The sequence below is a fragment of the Salminus brasiliensis genome, chromosome 9, assembly GCF_030463535.1.
Source record: "Salminus brasiliensis chromosome 9, fSalBra1.hap2, whole genome shotgun sequence".
Classification (NCBI taxonomy): Eukaryota; Metazoa; Chordata; class Actinopteri; order Characiformes; family Bryconidae; genus Salminus; species Salminus brasiliensis.
The window spans coordinates 13,627,540-13,651,401 of record NC_132886.1 but is presented as its reverse complement, the minus strand read 5'-3'; the positions used below and the strand labels follow the sequence as shown (position 1 = coordinate 13,651,401).

General features: G+C 38.9%; 4 protein-coding genes across 6 annotated transcripts in view; 2 read left to right on the top strand and 2 right to left on the bottom strand.

Annotated features, from left to right (window-relative positions):
- svep1 (sushi, von Willebrand factor type A, EGF and pentraxin domain containing 1) overlaps positions 1 to 7,831 on the bottom strand; it is a 116,565-nt gene extending 108,734 nt beyond the window's left edge. For 2 of the 3 annotated variants that reach the window (XM_072687511.1, XM_072687509.1), the window contains exon 1: positions 6,661 to 7,831. In XM_072687511.1, the coding sequence (XP_072543612.1) occupies positions 6,661 to 7,179 (519 nt within the window). In that variant the 5' untranslated portion in view covers positions 7,180 to 7,831. The remainder of the gene's footprint in view (positions 1 to 6,660) is intronic. The other variant, XM_072687508.1, reaches the window with a different exon arrangement.
- Positions 7,832 to 14,426: 6,595 nt separating this feature from the next.
- Positions 14,427 to 15,328, top strand: LOC140562941 (turripeptide Ici9.1-like). The gene is made up of 4 exons (XM_072688806.1): positions 14,427 to 14,475; positions 14,913 to 14,938; positions 15,065 to 15,174; positions 15,256 to 15,328. Exons 1-4 carry the CDS (start codon positions 14,427 to 14,429, stop codon positions 15,308 to 15,310), a joined length of 240 nt encoding a protein of 79 aa, XP_072544907.1. The 3' UTR covers positions 15,311 to 15,328.
- Positions 15,329 to 20,244: 4,916 nt separating this feature from the next.
- On the bottom strand, positions 20,245 to 21,402 carry LOC140562940 (turripeptide Ici9.1-like). The gene is made up of 4 exons (XM_072688805.1): positions 21,354 to 21,402; positions 20,740 to 20,765; positions 20,495 to 20,604; positions 20,245 to 20,413 (listed from the first exon to the last, which is right to left on the bottom strand). The coding sequence occupies exons 1-4, from the start codon at positions 21,400 to 21,402 to the stop codon at positions 20,359 to 20,361; spliced, it is 240 nt and encodes a 79-aa protein (XP_072544906.1). The 3' UTR covers positions 20,245 to 20,358.
- Positions 21,403 to 22,453: 1,051 nt separating this feature from the next.
- Positions 22,454 to 23,825, top strand: LOC140562938 (trypsin inhibitor ClTI-1-like). Its single transcript, XM_072688804.1, has 4 exons — positions 22,454 to 22,562; positions 23,288 to 23,313; positions 23,406 to 23,515; positions 23,640 to 23,825. Exons 1-4 carry the CDS (start codon positions 22,514 to 22,516, stop codon positions 23,692 to 23,694), a joined length of 240 nt encoding a protein of 79 aa, XP_072544905.1. The 5' UTR covers positions 22,454 to 22,513; the 3' UTR covers positions 23,695 to 23,825.
- Positions 23,826 to 23,862: the final 37 nt, after the last annotated feature.

Genomic DNA, 23,862 nt, shown 5'->3' with positions numbered 1-23,862 from the left:
TGTCCTGTTTGATAGATAACAAGTCAAACGAGATGCTTTCTAGGTAGGAGACTCCTCAAGCACCATGAATTGAACTCACAAAGCTCTGGATAGTTAGCTGAGGAGTTAAATCAAGTGAGTTAATTGTGGCTTAATCAACTCAACAAGTGGCCACATTTCATTTGAATGTTCAGACTCTCAACTTAACATGCCCTACATGAATATACTGAGGTTATATAAGCAATTGTTATAATGGTAAAATAGTAGTAAATGAGAAGAACATATTTTATGGTACTGTTTCGTCTTATAGTACCTTGCATGCACCTCGCTACCATGAATAGATTTTTAAGAATACATTTCAGGCCAGTTTGGCCACAAACCTGTTTGTTCAACCCTCCACCCTGGACTGCATCTTCCATTTGCTTAGTTTTCAGTGACCTAAAACATAATTAGGAAGTCTGAACTGGATAAACAACTGGATTTAATTTGAATATGACTCCTGTCCTGCCCACTTCGCCAGAGTTAAACAGTGCAGTTAGCAGTGTGCAGAGCCGCAGAGATGCTATTCTACTTATTCTACTCAGTGGAGCATCAACATTATTTTAAAGCTGTAGCGTAGCTTTAACAGCAGTTTTAGCAGTTTCTCACCAAGACTTTAAAGGCTCACATAGAACAGTTGTGTTGCCTCACTGTGTTTGCATTTGCACATCTTACAATAAACCTTTTTGAGTTTCCATATTTTTGTCTTCCTAGTGAGGTCCATTTTGTGATATCTACATTACCCTGTAGCTCCATTGCAAATCTACAGAAGCAAGCCTCATACGCCAAGCATGTTTGGCAGATTAACTGTAAGGAAAAATTGAGCAAGTTTAACCTTGAGGCAAAACGTCTTTAATGTCTTTCTTTTCAACTTGCGCTCCTTCTTGCTTTGTCTGCCTTAGCTTCTTTGTTTTTTCTTCACTCTGTAATGAACTACGACACTTTTGGCCTGTACTCGCTTACCCCTTTTCTGCATTAATGATGAAGGGATAAAGCACTTCACTTTTATCTGCTAAACACCTGCACTGAATTCACTGCCGTTTCCACCCATTTGGACCAAGATTTGAACATCTCGCCAGACGTTCTCCAGAACATTTGGACTGTGTGAGTGTGTAGGTCTGTGTATATGTGAATTTATAGGTATTCACCTTCATTACTGGCTTGTTCTTCAATGAGACACATTTAGAGCGAGTTTTAACGCATTTAGAGAGGGTTTTGCTGACAGATGGTTTTGAGCAGACAGTGTGTGAAATGTGGAGCGGTTGATATGTCTAGGCCTGATGACAGTCTTCCCTCCTGCTGTCCTGGGGTTCAAAAAACCATGTCGGAGGGGTCATCGGCCCTCAAAACACCTCTCTCTGGAATTTGTGCCAGGGCAGGAGTTTTGGGGTAGACAGTGAGAGTGTGTGTTATTGCGCAACTTCTCCCCCACGTCCTCAACATCTGAATGAAAATTCAAATGGTTGTCTATGCTCTGATGCAGTTTGAGAAGACCCAGCTGCTTGCAGTGTGTACACGTGTGCAAATGTGTGTGTAGCAACCCTGCACTTCTCTTACTGGAAATATTACATCTAAATTCCAAAAACGTGATCAAACATTGCTTCAATTACTGTCCATACAATAGGCCTTCCAAAGCTGCCGTTTGGGAGAAAGACGTCATTTGTAACTGCAATTTTAAAATCCATTCAGTCAAAGACTTCAACCTTTAATGCGTCTCTCCTGGACTTAATCAGAAAAGCGGCTAGGTGAAGAATTTGGAGAGCATAGGAAAGAATTCAGAGAGAGAGAGTATGGAGAGTCTACAGAGGGTTGATTTGGCTCCAGGTCTGTCAGGAGAGAGCGAGTTGAGGCTCTGGCAGCCCATGGTAACCCATCGACGTGCAGACAAATCCTAAGTACATAGAGAGCTAATCTCCTGGGAGGGGTGAAACCTGGCTGCTTCAGAGAAAGAAAGGCATGATGAGGTCCAAAATCACAGCAGGGGAGCTATGTGCTCTCAGAGTTTCACACTACTACAAATAAGCAAATGGTGCACAGTTCCTTCAGAAACTAACTGGGTAAGACTGTGTAAAGGCTGCTACAGTCATGTTCATCCCACCATCAAATGCAAAGATGGATTTTCTTTCCGCAATAGAAGAAAGAAGCACACAATTTTTAGACTTAAATTTGTTCGTTTTTTTCCCATGTTCGTTTTTTGACAATTAACCCATCTGTCCGTAGCTCCCCCAGCACTAGAAATGCTCCTGAAACTAGGAGGGTAAGAGCCACTGCCTCTTTTTGAACTGCTGCCAGCATTGCCAGGTAGTCGACGCACTCAGAGGAAAGCTCCACCTCCACACCAGCTAACAGATGCCTGTTAATCATCCCTCTACCCTCCTGGATTCCAGCCACTAATGGAAAAATGCCATGGCCTTGGATTCGAATTGCAACCCCCCGGGCCATAGTACTAGCTGTCCCAATAAGAAACAAGAAATAAGGATAGCATAGGATAATGCTGTTAATTCTATTCATTTAGTTCATATTAAAGTTATACTGCATCCAAATGCTGGTGCAGAACTCAACATCACTACGATCGAGGCTACTAAAGATTCTCATACGCTTGTTATTTCACACCGGACGCAACACCAACACAAGGCGAAAGTGGTTTCTGTTTGTCTTGCAGGACAATACTGAATCTTTAGCTTGTGTCTATTGCTTAAGTAAACATACATAGATTCAATTTAAACATTTTTTTTTTTGTTAGCTGCTAACAGATCTCACTGTTACGTTAACGATTATGTTGATAGTATCAGGTGACAAATACTTACTTTCAGCTCCAATAGTTCAGGTATAGGTGTTTAGATTGTACATTTAGCAAGAATACAACATTTTGTACTGTCTTTTTCTGCCTAGAACCAATGAAATGCTGTATGTGTCCAAAAACCTGCAGTGTATTTGTGTGAAAGGCTTCACTGACTAATATGGGACCATATTGCTTGCAGTCTGGTGTGAAATGGGCTTAACACTGCTGCCCACCATGTGGCAAAACTGTAGACGATTGCCACCTGGGCAAGATCACCACTCTATACCAATAAGAGCCCTTGGTCAAGACTCTATAGGCAAACATTGTACATTTGCCTATTACTGTGACTAATCATTTGCCTGCCTCTGTAATTAAGTGACTAAACTCTAAGTCACTCTGGAGAAGAGCGTCTGCAAATGCCGTAAATGTGTGCATCACTTCTACAAAATATATTACATTAACAGCGTTTTTTCCAGGCCTTTTTTATGCAATAACTGTGCTGATGTAATAGATTTTATTTATGCTGGAAATTCTGTACAAATCTGAATCAAGTAAATTCAAATCAGCACTTTTTCAGTGTACACTGCTCTCATTACAGTCATAGCGGGAAGGCCTGAATCCAGCCTCCTCCTCACTGGAAAACTGTCTCTCCAGGAAAAACGTCCAAACACTTGGTCCATTCCGATTTTTTTTTTTTTTTGGGGGGTGGGGGGGGGGGGGGTGGTGGTTAATGAAATCAAGCTAACCTATTGTTTAGTTGTAACAAGCAGACACTTGTAGATTAGCATTCTACAAGTGTCTGCTACAACTGTCTGCTTTGTAGATTAGATTTCCTAAATTTGCTTTTATCATGGCAAGATGGTTACTGTGGAAATATAAGCATATAAGTGAAGTCAAGCCTGGCAGAGAGAGAAAGAGCGCGCGAGGGAGAAAGCGAGCAAGAGAAAGTGCAATAAGTCATGTACTGCAGTCTGGTTTCAAACATCTTCCTCAAGCCAGACGTGGTAAGTCATTCGTACGCAGTCAGAGAAAGGGGAAAAGTTCATTTATGAGGTGTTGCTCGAATGAAAGAACGCTTCACTGTTATCTCCGTCTCTTGTCTGAATCCAGGAATTAGCCTGAAATTAATCACTGGTACATGTTTAACTGCAGAAAATGATGAAATGGAAAAGAGTCTGCTTCTACTTATAGACTCATAGTTGGAGAGAGAGAGAGACAAGGCAGGGGGTAAATCAGTTGGGAAAGATGTTCACTCTGAGACCATATATTCTGCATCCATTCAACAATCAAGAACACAACAGGTCTCACTGCATAAGAAAAAAGAGACCCTTTTACTTTATAAAGTTCACAAGGTCTTATTAAGAATGATTTCAACTATTTAACCAAACCTATACACAGCTTATCTCGCTGAACCAAAACAACTGACCAGCTGGCTGGTTCACTTAGTGACCATTTGACAGTTTGACATAAGACTGAAAGGTTATTCAGTGCATCTGTTCTCATTAAACTTGTCTGTTTTTCCGGAAAGCTCTCTGTGCAGTCACTCTGTATTTACACAGGGCAGTTCAACAGCCCCACTGACAAAATACACAAATAAATAAAGAAAGAAAGAAAGAAAGAAAGAAAGAAAGAAATATGGTAACACCGGACTACATGACACAACACAACATGATACAATAAGGAGCCAAACATCACAGCATGACATGGTACAACATATCATGGTGCAAGATGACAACCCAACCCAACCACAAGCCATGACAGTACAACACAGCACAGCACGACTACATGACACAACATAACAAACAACATGAAACAATACTACATAAAACAACAACACAAAGGGACACAACATGACAACCTGACATTGCTCAACACAAAACACACTCTCAACACAACTCAACGTGACAACTTAAAGCAGCATTATGCAGGAATCAGTATTTCTTGCTCCTGGGCTCCTCCTACAGTCAGGAAGTGGAATTTGTGTACCAATGAGGAGCCCGGTCACCGGCTACAATATAAATGGGAGTTCTCGTAATGCTCAGAATAGCGTGTGTTTATGCACATAGTCTCGCCATTCAACGAAAAGAGCCACAAATCAGCTTGCTGGGTATGCCGCAAGCAGTGAAGGGTTGACAGTATTGTGGAGCTAGCTGGGATAAGTCCCCTTCGATGACGAGATCTGCGCAGTAACCAGAACAAAGTTGAGAAATCATGTTTTATGTGCACAATGCACAAATGCTACAAACTATTTATGAGGTCTCGCATGTCAGATTAAATCAGGGATTTAAAATATGTTTTTGAAACAGTAATTTGACCTTCAGTTTTGAGTATTTTGGTCTCTCCCCATTCATGGAAATAAGAGCCTGGTCTTGTGTGACTGGAGAACTGGCCTTTGGCGTTGCATAGATGGCTACTAAGTGAACAGACTTTTCTAAAAAAAACTTTGGCTTTTCACATACTGTTCTCGACGAACTGAGAGATACAAAACTGTCAATGAAAGTGAAAGAAGCATGTGGACTGATGCAGTAGAGCAATATTACAGGATTTTCCACAGATATGATTCAGGTCACGCAGTCATACTGTACTGGCAAGAGTTTTCCTGCCTGCTTTACCAAAGTTATGTAGTGCAGTTGCTGTGCTAGGAGTAGCAATGATAGCGGCACCATTCAAGCTGCTATTTTAAGGTAAACATGCCATATAATGCTGCTTTGACAAGATACACCATACCAAATCACACCATTTCACAACAGCATGACCAAACAGCAATCTGAGAGACTATACAGCACAACACATTCTCTAGTGGAGCAGGCCATATGGCAGCTCAGTGTGTGTGTGCAGTGTGTGTTCCCTTATTTCACCCCGTAGTGTCCGAGATGAACGGCCTCTGCTATCTCCTCGCTCTACACACAAGCCCCACACAAAGTAAGGGAGTGGAGTGAAGGATGATCTATCTGAACCATATCAGTACCACACACCCCCACTGCACTTTTTACCCCAAGCAGTAAAAGAATTTTACATTCACACACCAAATGAAACACCATATGTGACAGGACTGTGTGTGGTGACGTTGTGCGTGAAAAGTGTGCTGAGGGCGTTCAGGGACACTGCACTGAGGAGATCTTCCACTGACCTTATTCACTATTGAGCCAATGGATATGAAGAAAGTATGGGGAAGAGATAAGATACAGGCACTATAAAGCCAGTTCCTGCATTAGGCCTACATCTGTGAACTGCATTATCCATAATAAGTCATTCTGGTGTGCTGACAATGTACCAACCACATTACTTCTGTCTTTCTCCTTATTGCAAAGACATGAACTTTTTCCATTCTTTGGATATCTGTCCTTCCTCCTTTTCACCCCCTGTTCAGTCCAGCAGTTCAGTTTGGTGGGCAATTTGTGGCTTATTAGCTAGACTGGCATGTATGCATTATTAATCACAGCAATTAAAAGAGGAAAGATGGAAAACAGTACTTTTAGTAATAACATATCATATTACATGTGTACTTTAGGATATTTTCCTGGTGCTGTCTAGAACCAAAAGGTTGTTTACCAGTCTAAAGAAGCTATCAGCCAGGCTCAGGGCAGTTCTAGCTTGTATGGTGCACTGGGCAAACCCCCTGTTCATGTCGCCCATACCTAAATCTGCCACCAAACCAGGCATAGAACCTTTAAACCATCGAAATCGTTTAATGAGCTGTCATTGCTTCCATAAAAAGCATAAAGAACCCTTGGAGACCCTCTTTTTTAGCATGAGGATACTCACAGCCGCATTCACTCACAGACAGAGTTGAACTCAGCCACACCTCCAGTAAGCTCTCTCTCACACATTCACACACCTCCACACACATCCCTACATACCGCTGCTCGCTGGAACGCTCCTTTAGTGTATGTTCCCCCTCCTCTGTATGTTATGGCTGGAATCTCTTTGCTGAAGAGTGAGCACTTGTGCTGGTGAGATCTGGGTGCTGACACATAGTCCACTCTAGTCACCACGTGGCTCTTGGAGCTGAAGGTCACCAGGGCGACTCGCGTGGCCTCAGGCGCCACAGGGAAGTCGGACAGCAGCTTGCGGACGAAGCGCAGCTCACTGCCGAAGTTGGCAGCCCCCACGCTGGACGACTCGTCCAGCAAGAAGATCAGGTCCAGACGCCCACCGCGCTCACGCAGCAGCCGGACGTTGCGGCGGAAAGCCTGACCCAGGCGCTCCACTTTACTTTCCGCACTTTCCTGGACATGGCCGGGCAGTCGTCGGGCTTGCACGGGCTTCGGCTGTTGACCATGGCTCTGAGAGGGCAGGCTGGTGGTCATCCTGGACCACAGCAGTGTCCAGAACATGAGGGGCAACCAAAATGTCATTGAAAGTCTCAAAGTTGCCATGGTGACCACAGCATAGAAAAAGCAAGGCCAAATTCAAGTCGTGGTGGTCTTCAAGAAAAGGATTTTTAGCTGTAGTCAGTCAGGTGCAGCCTGATGTCTTTCTTCAGTCTTAAGTTCTCTTCTACTGTCCTCCTCTTTCTCTCGTGTTCTGCTGTTGGTTATGTCTGGTACTTGTCTGGCTGAGTGGTCAGCTTGGTGGTCAACTTCTCAGAACCTTCTCTCTGGCTTCTTCTCTTTCTGGTCTTCCCTGGTATTTTGGCTTAGCGGTCAGCTCTCCCTCTGTCCCTCTGTCTCTTCTCTTCGTTCTAAGAGCCTTTGCTCGTTCTCTCTTTCTGGAATTTTGGCAGAGTGGACGGCGTGCCGGTCAGTTCCTCTCACTCCCCCACTCTGGGGAGCTCCTGCATCTTAGAGAGCCCTCAAATACCACCCCCTCTCTCACACAGTCATTTAAATAAAGAGAGAGAAAGGAAGAAAGAGAGAGGAGAGAGTGAGTGAAAAAGTTCTGTGAGAGAATGAGAGTGTGTGAGAGTGTGGCTTGCTGAGAGAGAGAGAGAAAGGGAATGAGAGGAGTGAGGAAGCAGAGACAGAAAGAGAGAGAAAAAGAGGAACAGCAGCGATAGAGGAAAAAAAGAGGGGGGCAGTCACAGTAAAGGTCTTTTCTTTTTTTTCCTCTTTGCGTCTTCTCCTCTCGTCCACTCTTCTTCTCGCTCTCTCCTTCTTCTCGTGCAGGAGGAGCTGGAGGGAGGTTTTTGTGTCGCACTCGTTTGCCTGTCAGCCTGTCAGCATTCGCAAAGAAAACATCAGCATCCAGCCTGCTGATCAACTCCATATGTCTGGCACTCGCCGCCTTTCACACACACACACACACACTGACACCACAACACACCGCGCCTCCTAGCAGATACCAGAAGAGCCATCACTAATGAGAAACACTGAAAGAGAGAGAGAGAGAGAGAGAGAGAGAGAGAGAGAGACAGACAGACAGACAGACAGACAGACAAAAGATGGTAGCAGACAAACTATGTATGGAATTGGTACAAAAATACACACACAAGACAAAAGGAGGCAATATAAATGAGGTAGGTTTCTTCCAGCTGATTAAGCTCAAAAACAGATGAATCCTACTGTAAAACCCAAAATAACTTGAAGCGTAATTTACAAACCTGGAAGGTGCAACAGCTGCAACCCCCCAACTATCTAAACACTTTTCACTTACTTCAGCAAAGCATCTATAACAGGTTTTTATTATCACAGTGTTTTACCTTCTGGAAAGAAGTGACACGTTTCTGAAAATGGGGACTGACATGTTTCAGGAGATGACCTTTACATTTTTGCTAGTTTTCACTTTGACAGTTGTTCTTTATATTGTATTAAAACAATTTGATGAATGGACCAATAGAAATGCCAACAGTTTCTGGAATAAATCCTTTGTATATTTTTGTACATTGACTTCCAATTAAATGGGATTTTAATAGATTTTTTTCTTCCTGTGTAAAGTTGTCTTTTTGGAGAAACAAAATTATTGAGTGACAGTGAATATATATTTAGCAAATCTTGTACTGTTTTATTGGCTTAATTTGAATTTTGGCAGTTTTTCTTTACATGATACAAATGTTTTCTTTACAATGAATGGACTAGAAATGCAATAAAATGACCTAAAATAAAAAAGTTTTACTTTCTCTAAACGTTGAAGCAGCTTTATGTAAAATCAGCATCACCACACTAAAGGACACACATTTCTGAAGAAGCTGAGAGATACAGAAGAGTAATATTACTGTTTTTTAATGCTGATGTCCTGGGTTACGCAGAGTATTCACAAGTTTTACAAGTGTCGTTCTTTCCATTTCGCCAAAGTTACATAGTGCAGTTAGCAGTGAGTTGAGCCCAAAGTGGGAACAATAGAGATGCTATTCTCGCTTTTACAGGCTAGTGGAGTATCAACATGATTTCGAAGGTATTATTGTAGGGTAAAAATATTACATAGTGTTGCTTTAAGACATTTTTTTTGTTAAATTGTCATTTTGGAGACACCGTTTTTGTGTAGCCATGATGACAAAAATTATATTTATTAAATCTTGTATATATATTTGTGTTTTTATTAACTTTTTGACTTATTTTGAATCTGTAGTTCTTTATATTGTGTCAAATATTCATGGCCTGGGAAATGGCCAGAGTGATTTGTGCTATCTGGTACATGTCTACATCTAGTACAAAAACATGTTTTTAAAAAACATTTATTTCAGCAATAAGAGTGTTAAGAATTATTTGAGATCTTGTCAGCTAGTTTGAAGAAGCCTTGTTTTCAGGACAGGATGTGTTCAATTCCATCACCATCTCGCCTGATTTAACATCATTAAGCACTGATTTACCAAGCAAGGTGTCGGATGAGAACTACATATAATACTGGACTACCATGAGCAGAGCTTTGGAGATGTTTCAATAAACACAGTAAGGTGAAATCAACACATATTTATGATTATTATTAGTATTTATTTTAATATCAGTGTTTTACTGAGGAAATAAACACTTACTGCCCAGACTTTTGTTCTTTTGTTTTGCACCTTTAAAAAAATAGATTGCCTTTGGATAAAATCAGGTTAATTTTTCAAAGTACCTACTACAAATGACCTACTAACTAACAAAGTAGATTTTTACAGTGAGAGCAGATACCGTACCAGTGATAAGAGCCAGTGCAGTAGGAAGCTCTGTACTGTACGTTGAGATTGTTCCATAGAAGTGTTTGTAAGATCATTATTCTCTGTAGCCTGTGCCACTTCCTCCGCTTTCCCCTTGGGGGTCTTATGGGGAAAAAGAATCTGCAGTCAGACGTTACCCCCCAACCCCCAATCTCCCACCCACACTCTTTTTCTTTTGTGATTTTATCTGTAACCAAAACAAAGCCTGCATGCGTTGCGGGGCGTTAGGGGGAGTGGAGACACCGCTTGGCCACAGATCACATTTCCAGCTCAAGAACTGAAATGGATATGTTTGGACTTGGAGAGCAGAAAAGCCATGCACTTGCAGTTTATGGAGAGTGGCAGGAGGGAAGACTGAGAGTGTTTTATTACCTTTAGCTACTGACGCCCAGTTTGAGAGACTGAACCGAGGCAGCAGGCAAACTGTCAAACACTGTCTGTAAAACCTGCCACAGGAAAGTGTGTCTGGGATTAAGGAGAGAGAGTAGCACTGGACAAACCAGTGTAAAACTGCTGCCAGATAGAGGAGCCCAGAGCATACTGACCAAATATTCTGCAGCAAGTGACACCTTTCTGATCTTTCTCTTGCAGAAGAATGTCCAGAAAAAGAACTGGAAACAAATTGACTGATGAGCCAGATGAACTAAAGTGACTTCTTAGGACTGCTGCTTGTAATGTACCTTTCCTATGCTTGTTGCTGTTGTTTTGCCTGAGTACTGCATGTGGAGGTCTGTAATTGGTCACACGGGGGTGCTGTCCAGACCAACTCACACTCTTTGCACTCTTATGCAATGTTTGGTAAACTTGTGTAGCTATAGTCATTATTAATCCTCACAGAGACTCAAACAGGATCCAAGTTGAGGATGTAAGGTTGTAAGGTAAAAAAATACAATCTCAAATCTAGTCCAGTTCGACACAGGGGGAAAAGTCATCAACATTAGAATCAAAAAGACAGAGGGAATCCAAAGGATATAAAGAAGAAAGCAATAACCATAACAATGCTCAGACTAGACAAACACAGGCAATATTAAGAAATAAATGTCAAACAGCATTCAAGTATATGTTCAGTCCATTGACTAGAACTGAGGCAAGAGCGACCTCTGCAGGCCAAGATGTGGCAGCCTCATGCTGTACTGCATTTCAAAAATCGCAGAAAAGTAAGGGATGTGCAAACACTGAGCTGAGCTGAGCACCGTATAACTGAGCACTAGTGCATAACCGATGACCGGTACCTAGTCTATGCACCATAATAGCACCATAATCAGAATCAGATTTATTGACCATGTATGTTCACACACACAAGGAATTTGTTTCCGGCTGTTATATACTGCTACTCTACATATAATTTACAGACAATACACAATATAAAGAGAACAATAGTATACACAGTATACATAGACTATACAAGGACATTTATATACAGTGTGCTTTACAGAATAGCAGTATGCAGCACTAAAGATTAAACATTGTGTAACCACAGCAGTGTATACATGAATATGTGTGGAGACCATCAGGAGACCATGTATCTGTGAGGATGCCTTAAAGACTATAGGCTCTGATGCTATGATGAAGAGCAGTGAGGATAGGGTGCACCCTTACCAAATCCCACAGTGCAGGAGAAAGTGAGGAGAATAAACAGTGTTGGTACATACTGGCTTATAGGGACATGTAAAGTAAAAAAATCTAATAGTTTTAACATTTTAATATACAAAAATTCCCATTTACTGCAGTCAAAGATTACTTTCCCCATCTAGAGAAATAACCACTGTCATACCTCGCTTTCACAAAACCTGTTAATAAATGATAAAGGAGGAAACACACTCTAATGGTTAGATAACACATTGGCTAAAATTGTACTCATTCAATACAAAGCAGACTGATAGGATGAAAGAGTGAGATGGTTGCATGTGTGAGGGTTAGTAGAAGATTAGAATGAGCACATTTTTAAAAGAAACAATTACACTCGTAAAATGCAACTTTCGCTTTAATTCAATGGCAATTCGACTTTTTGTGCAATAAAGACCAAATTCAGTATTTTATACAATAGTAATTTAGAAGTGTGGTTGTGTAGCTGTGACCTATTATATGATTTTCTGACAGCATCTGGAATTGCTAATGTACAAGGACAATAATTCATCACTTGCTATAGCCCTGGTTTTCTTACATACTTTGGTACTTACAGTAGGCCTGTTTGGCTTTGAACCCTAATGCTTCGTATTTGAAATGATACAGTAAATTATTTTGAAGAATGGTCAAGCCATGAAAGCATAAAACTGTCCAGGCTGCAATTTCAAAATCGAGCGCAGTAACATACTTAGTGAACAACGGATGACAGACAGACAATGTTTAATTACTTCAGTGTTTGGCAGTAATATCACTGAAGGTACTGTTTACTGTGGTCATCTAAACTAATTATACTGAATACTGCAGCTCACAGGTCAGCCTTCCTGCTCGCATATCCAGTTTCAACACAGCCACGTCGGCCTACTTTCAATGACATCAGGCTTTCAAAAGAGCAAGAGGGGTGTATTGTGTACTAAATGCAGCAGTGTTGGTGCCACACCTTCAAAAGTGTTGGGGAAAACTTTCTCTCTTACTAGCACAATCAAATTGACCACACAACTTTTAGCACCACATAAATACACCAAACATACTTACATTTAACATCTGTCCTCATAAATACTTTATTGTTAATACAGTACAGTTAGGTACAATACTATGTCCAAATTAATCATTTTATAAACAGTCAGTGTGCTGTTCTAGCTAACACCTCTGATGATCATTCCATCACATGAAGGTTAGCAAAAAAGTTCTGCAACTGACATGCAATACATATTTTAATGTAGTACATCGGTTCAGCACTGCAGGGAAAGCATTTACTGAATAAACGAGTTGAGTGAGTCTCTTACGCGAAACGACCAAGAAATAAAAGGTCACGTGACTGAGACAGACAAACCAAAACCTGCCATGCATTTTAATCCTAAAATAGACCACTTAGTTTTTTTTCCTTTCTTACAGGAACTGACTGCAACTGCATTATCAAAACAGTCATCAGCACATTGGATACCACAGTTATTGAGATAAATAAAAAAGGTGCAAAGGTTAAATGTAATTAAAATGGTAAAAAAAAAAAAAGTATTACGTTTAATGAAAATTCTTATGCTTTTTTCATTTTAAAGTGTGTACCAATCTTGACTGCCAACAAAAAGATGGTTTTAAATAACAGAAAGAGGTTCCGCTTGCATATCATCATAGTCATAGTCAAAAACCTTGTATCTCTATTTTGTTGTTCAGTTGCAGTTGTTCTTTATATTGTGTCAAAATTAAAATGGTGATGAATGACTAGTAGGCCAAGGGCACTGGAATAGATCAGGGGCTGGGGTAGTAGTGGGTTAGCTAAACTGCTACTGTTGGGGCCCTTGAGCAAGGCCATTAATGAGCACTCACTGTGTGCTTTTGTTCACTTGTGTGCCTGTATGTTTTCACTGCATGGATGATTGATGTGGTGCAGATAACACCACTACCTGCCAGTAAGCTGCCTCACCACGTGGGAGACTGGGGTTCGATTCCTGGTCTGGGTGACTATGCTGCGCTACACCAATAAGAGTCCTTGGGAAAGACTCCTAACACTACATTGGCCCAACTCTGTTATATGAGTAACCCTGTAAGTTGCTCTGGATAAGAGCGTCAGCTAAATACTGTAAATGTAAATTAAAAGGTGGAGGCCAACGGTAAATAGTCAAATGTGTTTGTCCTTTTCCCAGTAGACATGCTCTGGAAACGCACAGATACATTTTTCCATTTAAAGTTAAGAAGGTTTTTTCTTCTCCTGTAACATTGCAGTTATAGACATACAAGGATTTTGCCTGGCAGTGACGATATGGAATGGCCTACATTTTCTCCCCTTTTCTTTGCTACTTATGCTTGGTAATGTAGCCACTGCAAATATACATATATCTTTAAAATAGGGTCAGTCTGAATAATGGTTCCCTAGGTTATTTAAAATCTAGTTATTAAGTACACCATTTCAATACACTTTTTAGGACTTTTTACCATGTTTTATTCTGATTATACCTAGGCAGGGCATTGTAATGGTGTAATTATGACTGACAGGCAGAATTTTGGCAGGATTGTTGGAGTTGTGCGGCCCAGTGCAATATCTTATCAGGAGACCTGAAATCCCTGGCAGTGCCCCTGTACTTATATCTACAAAATAATCAAATCAAACTTTTTTAACACTACATAAAAGCATATTTAGACAGTATGGTAAAGCATTAATGACAGCCACCAATAGGTAACATTGTCATACTGTAACAAATGTTCAGACACAAATCAGGTCTTCTTCAAAGTCATGCTTTCCTTTTGTCCAAATATTTGAGACACTTGACAGTCTGGTTAAACTGCTTTTCACTGAGCAGGTTCTCACAAACAATGACGTGTAAATAAAGAAGGGTAGGAACGTTTCCGGCACATAAGAACACAGTTCACACACTAGAAGGAAAATATCTTCTCTCACGCCTCAGACGCTCGATTTAAGCACACTTATTGATCATGAAGCTGGCTATCCTGCTCTGCGCATCTGTTCTCCTCTGTTGGGCTGGTGAGTGCTAATCATAGTAAAAGAAACGTTTACCATAATACAGAAAAAAAAACATTGGGAATGTGGTTACTGTTGCTGGTTGAACTCTTGGCATAGATTATCGCAGAGAATTATGTGAATATATTTCTGCTTATCTTATTAAACAATGGCTTCGTTTATAAATATACACAGCAGGTACATAATTAATAATGACAGGGGTTCAGTGTTACTCTTTTGTAATGACAGGCATTTGAGGTTTGATCTTTACAGCAAATGTGCTGGTTCTTGATGTTTAGTTTTTTATTTTTAGATTATTAAATGAAGCACAGATTGTGTAATTGCTGATCTACATTCCTTAGAGACTGATGTTCCAACGCAGTCTGCTTAGAATTTCAACATGGAAAAAGAAAAGCACATTTCCTTGTTTGTTTCTCATAAATTACCTATACTCCTTCCAGCTCTCACAAGAGCAGAGACAACAGAGGTAATCAAACTTCACTGGAAATCTTGAAAGCTTTTATATCAGTCATTTTCACATGATATTATGTGAATGTAAATAAAGAAAACACATTACTTTTATTTGCTAATCTGATCATCTGATTTTTTCCAGCTTGACTGTAGTAAGTATGCAGACTCTGTATGCACTCGGGAATTTGTACCAGTGTGTGGTGATGATGGAAACACATACCCAACAGAGTGTGTTCTCTGTTCAGAAAACAAGTAAGTTAAAAGTTACAATGAAATGGTTACAATAGTTGCTGCATTTGGCTTCATATTCTTCTGATTTTTTCTTCTGTGCAGGATCCGAAACCAGCATGTCAAGTTGGCACACAAGGGAGTTTGTAACCCTCAGTGAGCCCATCACACATCAGAGTGGCCTTAAGTAAAATGTCAGAAATCTATTACACATGGTCCTGATGCCTTAGAGTTTTGGCCATTCATGTGATTTGAAGTCATAAAATTATAATACATCTAAGCATTCCATCTCTCTTGTTTCTTTAAGAAAATGCAGCACTCATCAATATGCTGTTTTTACTGTTTTATTAATATTTTACATTCTGTTCATTGCTTTTATCAAAAGGAAACAAATGAGATATGAGACATGTAGAGGCAGGATATTGTTTTTCTTTAGGGATGTCAAAGTTTGTCTGAGGTTTGTTCATCCAATAAAAGCTGTAATGTGTTGTAATATTAGTATCGACAAACCACATAATGTGCACTTTAACAACCTCCTTAATAACCACATAACTGCAATCTGTAACTGTAAATGAAAATCATTAGAAATCAAACATATAATATTTGCATGACTTAAATAAGCACACACACACACACACACACACACCTACATGCAACATGAATTCATTGTCAATTACCTTTGTTTTGTATTTGATACAAAAATTGTTTAGAATAAACACATTTAAACAGTTTTCAAATGATTTCATTTATTGCAGCAAATAAAGCAACAAACATTCCCCTAACAAACATTTGGGCACTTTTGATTACTTATGATATTTTACTGTGAGTAGTTAAGTGAGCAGTAGATGTATTTTTTCCAATACAAATATAACAGTTTTTTGTGCAAGATTAAAATGAATATAATTTTGCAGTAAAATTGATCATATACAGGGCTTTTGTTTTATCACAGAAGCCCAGAATCACCTAAAGCTGATCTTAGAGTTAAAAAAAAACACATAATCAAATGTTAGTTTGAAATATCGGTCAATTTTAATTAATCTTTTTGATGCCAGTAATTTTTAACTTCTGTTATTATCTATTATCATTAATATCTTCTGATATGAATGATTCTGTCATGATGCCTTACTTAAAAAAATGCAATATGAAAGTCTTTGACCACGGTATAGACTGTTAGTATTGAAATACCACACAGTCCACTGGTGTTAACGTTTATAGTTCAAAATACGTTTAAACATTGACATACAATCTTTAGGTTTGCACATTAACCCACTGACAGGGCCAAGTTGGATGGATAGATGGATGGAATGAATTGTGTGAGGTACACAGGCGCTTGATCAATCAATACTGATTGTTCAAACAGGAGAACTTGTTTGTTAATGTTACCTAGAATGGTATATGCATATCACTGTCACACAAACAACATGTACCTCCATTTTTGCTGTTTTTGACTTCTTGACATAATTGTGAATTTATTAGTTCTTTACTCATTGTGTCAAAATGAACACAGTCGTGAGTGAGCATATAGCAATGCTCCAAAATGACTTGAATTAAAATCTTTGTACAATGACTTTTCTCACTTTTCTTTGCTACCTATGCTTGGTAATGTAGTAATTACAAATATAATCTTCAAAATAGGGTCAGCCTGAATAATGCTTCTGTAGGCTATTTCAAAACTTATTATTAAATAGTTATAAAGAACTTTATAATTTACAAAATATGATCCACTTTATAATTTGGATTAAACTGTAGACTGCAGAAAGTAAATCTAAAGGAAACAGCAGTATTTATATACACATGGACAAAATTGTCGGTACCCCTCAATTAATGAAAGTCCAAAATGGTCACAGAAATAACTTGAATCTGACAAAAGTAATATTAAATAAAAATGCAATGAAAATTAACCAATGAAAGTCAGACATTGCTTTTCAACCATGCTTCAACAGAATTATTTTAAAATTAAACTCATGAATCTGGCCTGGACAGAAATGATGGTACCCTTCACTTAAAATTTTTTTGCACAACCTTTTGAGGCAATAACTGCAATCAAACAATTCCTGTAACTGTCAATGAGACTTCTGCACTTCAGCAGGTATTTTGGCCCACTCCTCATGAGCAAACTGCTCCAGTTGTTTCAGGTTTGAAGGGTGCCTTTTCCAGACAGCATGTTTAGCTCTTTCCAAAGATGCTCAATAGGATTTAGGTCAGGGCTCATAGAAAGCCACTTCAGAATAGTCCAATGTTTTCTCTTGATCATTCTTGGGTGATCTGACACTGGACAGCACACTTCTCTCTAGAATCCCTTGATAGTCTTGAGATTTCATTGTACCCTGTGCCAGATGCAGCAAAGCAGCCCCAGAACATAACAGAGCCATATGCTTCATTTTTTTTGTCTGTGAACATAGAGCTGATGTGCCTTGTCAAAAAGTTTCATTTTTGTCTCATCTGTCCATAGGACATTCTCCCAGAAGCTTTGGGGCTTGTCAACATGTAGTTTGGCAAATTCCAGTCTGGCTTTTTATGATTTGTTTTCAACAATGGTGTCCTCCTTGGAGTTCACCTTTAATCTCTTTAAAAGTTTTTCTGGGCTCTTTTGTTACCATGCGTATTATCCGTCTCTTTGATTTGTCATCAATTTTCCTCCTGCGGCCACGTCCAGGGAGGTTGGCTCCAGTCCCATGGATCTTATTTTTCTGAATAATATGTGCAACTGTAGTCACAGGAACATCAAGCTGCTTGGAGATGGTCTTATAACCTTTACCTTTAACATGCTTGTCTATAATTTTCTATCTCCTGAGACACCTCTTTCCTTCGCTTCCTCTGGTCCATGTTGAGTGTTGTACACATCATGTCACCAAACAGCACAGTGACTACCTGTAGCTCTATATATAGGCCCACTGACTGATTACAAGATTGTAGACACCTGTGATGCTAATTAGTGGTGCACCTTGATTTAACATGCCACTTTGGTCACATTATTTTCAGGGGTACCATTTTTGTTTAATGAGTTTAGTTTTTAAAATAATTTTGTTGAAGCATTGTTCAAAATCAATGTCGGATTTTCATTTCAAGGGACGTTAGCTATATTTGTCAAGGCGTGCTCGTGCAAGCCTTCACGTGCATGCCAACGGAAATGTTTCATGAGTTTAAAAAAATAAACTCATGAAACAGGCCTGTACAGAAATTATGGTAACCTTAACTTCATATTTTGTTGCATAACCTTTTGAGGCAATAACTGCAATCAAACAATTCCTGTAACTGTCAATTAGACTTCTGCACCTCTCAGCAGGTATTTTGGCCCACTCCTCATGAGCAAACTGCTCCAGTTGTCTCAGGTTTGAAGGGAGCCTTTTCCAGGCGGTATTATTCAGCTCCATCCAAAGATGCTCAATAGAATTTAGGTCAGGGCTCATAGAAGGCCACTTCAGAATAGTCCAATGTTTTCCTCTTAGCCATTCTTGGGTGTTTCTAGCTGTGTTTTAAATCATTGTCCTGTTGCAAGACCCATGACCTGCGACTGAGCCCAAGCTTTGACACTGGGCAGCACATTTCTCTCTAGAATCCCCTGATAGTCTTGAGATTTCATTGTACCCTGCACAAATTCAAGACACCCTGTGCCAGATGCAGCAAAGCAGCCCCAGAACATAACAGAGCCTCCGCCATGTTTCACAGTAGAGACAGTGTTCTTTTCTTGATATGCTTAATTTTTCCATCTGTGAACATAGAGCAGATGTGCCTTGGCAAAAAGTTCCATTTTTGTCTCATCTGTCCATAGGACATTCTCCCAGAAGCTTTGGGGCTTGTCAACATGTAGTTTGGCAAATTCCAGTCTGGCTTTTTTATGATTTGTTTTCAACAATGGTGTCCTCCTTGGTCCTCTTCCATGAAGTCCACTTTGGCTCAAACAACAATGAATGGTGCGATCTGACACTGATGTTCCTTGAGCTTGAAGTTCATCTTTAATCTCTTTAGAAGTTTTTCTGGGCTCTTTTGTTACCATTCGTATTATCCATCTCTTTGATTTGTCATCAATTTTCCTCCTGCAGCCACATCAAGGGAAGTTGGCTACAGTCACATAGATCTTATATTTCTGAATAATATGTGCAACTGTAGTCACACAGTGAACATCAAGCTGCTTGGAGATGGTCTTATAACCTTTACCTTTAACATGCTTGTCTATAATTTTCTTTCTAATCTCCTGAGACAACTCTTTCCTTCGCTTCCTCTGGTCCATGTTGAGTGTGGCACACACCATGTCACCAAACAGCACAGTGACTACCTGTAGCCCTATATATAGGCCCACTGACTGATTACAAGATTGTAGACACCTGTGATGCTAATTGGTGGTGCACCTTGATTTAACATGTCCCTTTGGTCACATTATTTTCAGGGGTACCATCATTTTTGTCCAGGCCTGTTTAATGTGTTTACTTTTTAAAATAATTCTTTTGAAGCATGGTTTAAAATCAATGTCGGATTTTCATTTGTTTATTTTCATAGAATTTTTATTTATTATTACTTTGGTCAGATTCAAGTAATTTCTGTGACCATTGTGGTTTTTCTTTCATTAACCGAGGGGTACACTTTTGTCCAAGTTTGTAAGTAATCAAAAGTGCCCAAACATTTGTTAGGGGAATGTTTGTTGCTTTATTTGCTGCAATATATGAAATCCTTTAAAAACTGTTTAAATGTTTTTGTTCTAAACAATTTTTGTATCAAATGCAAAACAAAGGGAATTGACAATGAATGAATGTGTGTGTGTATGTGTGTGTGTGTGTGTGCTTATTTAAGTCATGCAAAGATTATATGTTTGATTTCTAATGATTTTCATTTACAGTTACAGATTGCAGTTATGTGGTTATTAAGGAGGTTGTTAAAGTGCACATTATGTGGTTTGTCGATACTAATATTACAACACATTACAGCTTTTATTGGATGAACAAACCTCAGACAAACTTTGACATCCCTAAAGAAAAACAATATCCGGCCTCTACTTGTCTCATATCTCATTTCTTCCCTTTTGATAAAATCAGAATGTAAAATATTCATAAAACAATAAAAACAGCATATTGGTAAGTGATGGAATGCTTAGATTTATTATAATTTTATGACTTCAAATCGCAACTTGAATGGCCAAAACTCTAAGGCATCAGGACCATATGTAATAGATTTCTGACATTTCACATAAGGCCACTCTGATGTGTGATGGGCTCACTGAGGGTTACAAACTCCCTTGTGTGCCAACTTGACATGCTGGTTTCGGATCCTGCACAGAAAAAAAAATCAGAAGAATATGAAGCCAAATGCAGCAACTATTGTAACCATTTCATTGTAACTTTTAACTTACTTGTTTTCTGAACAGAGAACACACTCTGTTGGGTATGTGTTTCCATCATCACCACACACTGGTACAAATTCCAGAGTGCATACAGAGTCTGCATACTTACTACAGTCAAGCTGGAAAAAATCAGATGATAAAACTGTAATCAGTAATTTACCAAATAAAAGCAATGTGTTTTCTTTATTTACATTCACATAATATCACGTGAAAACGATATAAAAAACACAAGATTTCCAGTGAAGTTTGATTACCTCTGTTGTCTCTGCTCTTGTGAGAACTGTAAGGAGTAAATGTAATTTATGAGAAACAAACAAGGAAATGTGCTTTTCTTTTCCGTGTTGAAATTCTAAGCTGATGGCATTGCAACATTAGTCTCTAAGGAATGTAGATCAGCAATTACGCAATCTGTGCTTCATTTAATAATATAAAAATAAAAAACAAAACATCAAGAACCAGCACCATTTTGCTGTAGTCGAGTAAAATGATTATTCGTGTGTAAACTTTCTTATTTGATTATTTTAGCTCATATTGACATTTCAAGTACCTGTCCTCATTCTTCAACTGGGGTGTGTATTTAAAATAAATACCTGCATGTATTTGTAGAATACATTTGCTTTCACACCGAACCCTTGTCATTATTAATAATGTTATTATTCATTTTCTACCTGTTGTGTATATTTATAAACAAAGCCATCATGTATTCTAAAACAGTTTGGACATTAAGACAAGCAGATAAGACAAGCAGAAATATATTCACATAATTCTCTGCTATAATCTATGCATTCAACCAGCAACAGTAACCACATTCTCAATGTCTTTTTTCTGTATTATGGTAAAAGTTTCTTTTACTATAATTAGCACTCACCAGCCCAACAGAGGAGAACAGATGCACAGAGCAGGATAGCCAGCTTCATGATCAATAAGTGTGCTTAAATCAAGCGTCTGGGACGTGAGAGAAGATCTGTCCGTCTAGAGTGTGAACTGTGTTGTTATGTGCCTGGAAACGTTGCTACCCTTCTTTATTTATACGTCATTGTTTGTGAGAACCTGCCCAGTGAAATATTTTTTCACCAGCCTGTCCGGTTTCTCAAATATTTGGACGAAATGAAAGCGCAACTCAGAAGACCTGATTTTATTTTTTATAACAATAACTACAGTATGCTAATGTTAACTAATCTTTGTTATCAAAGCCTTTAATGCTTTACCATATACACACATGGAAAAGATTTTTGGTACCCCTCAGTTAATGAAAGAAAAACCGACATTCATGTCTGACTTTCATTGGTTAATTTTCATTGCATTTTTATTTATTATTACTTTTGTCAGATTGAAGTTATTTCTGTGACCATTGTGAGTTTTTCTTCCATTAACCAAGGCGTACCAACAATTTTGTCCATGTGTGTATGATTTTTTACTGTGTGTAGTTAAGTGAGCAGTAGATGTAATTTTCCAATACATATATAACATTTTTGTGCAAGATTAAATATACTTTTGCAGGAAAATTGATCATATACAGGGTTTTTGTTTTAGCACAAAAGCCCAGAATCACCTAAAGCATATCATAGTTATGATCTTAGAAAGAAAAATACATAATCAAATGTTAGTTTGAAACATCATAAAATTGTAATAAATTTTTTTGATGCCAGTAATTTTTATCTTCTATTATTATCTATTATTATCATTAAATATTCTGATGTTAAAGATTCTATCATGATGCCATATGCAAAATGCAATATGAAAGTCTTTGTCCACGATATGGACTGTTAGTATTGAAACACCACACAGTCCAATGGTGTTTACGTTTATAGTTCAAAAGGTCTTCTGAATCAGGCTTTCATTCTGTCCAAATATTTGAGAAACCGGATAGGCTGGTGAAACAATATTTCACTGAGCAGGTTCTCACAAACAATGACGCGTGAATAAAGAAGGGTAGGAACGTTTCCAGGCACATAACACAGTTCACACACTAGAAGGACAGATCTTCTCTCACGTCTCGGACGCTCGATTTAAGCACACTTATTGATCATGAAGCTGGCTATCCTGCTCTGCGCATCTGTTCTCCTCTGTTGGGCTGGTGAGTGCTAATCATAGTAAAAGAAACTTTTACCATAATACAGAAAAATAACATTGAGAATGTGGTTACTGTTGCTGGTTGAATTCTAAATTAGGTAACAGATGTAAGATGTGAGTGTGAAGAATGTCTAAAAGTACTTTCACTTGATATTTATCAGTTTAAGGGTTCTTCACATTCACAAATCTCAATGACAGACATGGTTTTTCTAGGCAATCAAAACAACTGTATTTCTTATGAGTGTAAAACTGCTAATTTGCTTGTTCGGACCATGCCTTCATCTTATGATGATTTTGAAGAAGACTGTAAGAGAGGGGGGAGAATTCAGAGGATTTTGGGCTGAAGTTCAGGTGGCTACTGCTCTGATAAGAGGAGCCAGGAATAATAATGATAGAGGAGGGTTAAAAGGCGGGTGAAGAGGTGATAGAGGGTTGCGCAGGTTTGCTGTAGACACATGAAGGAAGAAATGGTATTAAACGACATTAGATTAGGAAGGAAGGGCTTAAGGCATGTTCCTCCTCCAAAAATTGTAGTTATTTCATAACTCCACTACATTATTTCAACTTATCTGACTAATGCTGGGTCAGGCGAAGAAAGAAAAGTAATCCAGTAAGATAATACTTGCTGAACCACATTCCTTAGAGACTAATGTTCCTATGCAGTTTGTTTTGAAAAAGAAAAGCACACTTCCTTGTTTGTTTCTCATAAATTACATTTACTCTTCACAGCTCTCACAAGAGCAGAGACAACAGAGGTAATCAAACTTCACTGAAAACATGATGCAAATAATTTTTCATGTGTTTTTAAATCAGTGATTTTTATGTGATATTATGTGATTATTTGCAGCTTGACTGCAGTCAGTATGCAGACACTGCATGCACCAAGGATTTTAAACCAGTGTGTGGTGATGATGGAAACACATACCCAACTGAGTGTGTTCTCTGTGCAGAAAACAAGTAAGTTAGCAAGAGAAAACTGTAAACGCGAGTGAGTGGCTGGATTATTTTTAAGTACATGACCTACAAACAGTATGCGCAGTTGTTGGCTTCATATTCTTCTGATTTTTTTTTTTCTCTGCAGGATCCGAAACCAGCATGTCAAGTTGGCGTACAAGGGAATTTGTAACCTTGAGTGAGCCCATCACACATCAGAGTGGCCATATGTAAAATGTCAGAAATCTATTGTCTATTACATATCTTGTAGTTCTGGCCATGCAAGTTGTGATTTAAATATATAAAATCATATTAAAGCTAAGCATTCCATCTCTCTTGCTTTCTGTTGCTATTTCAACTCTAAATTAGTT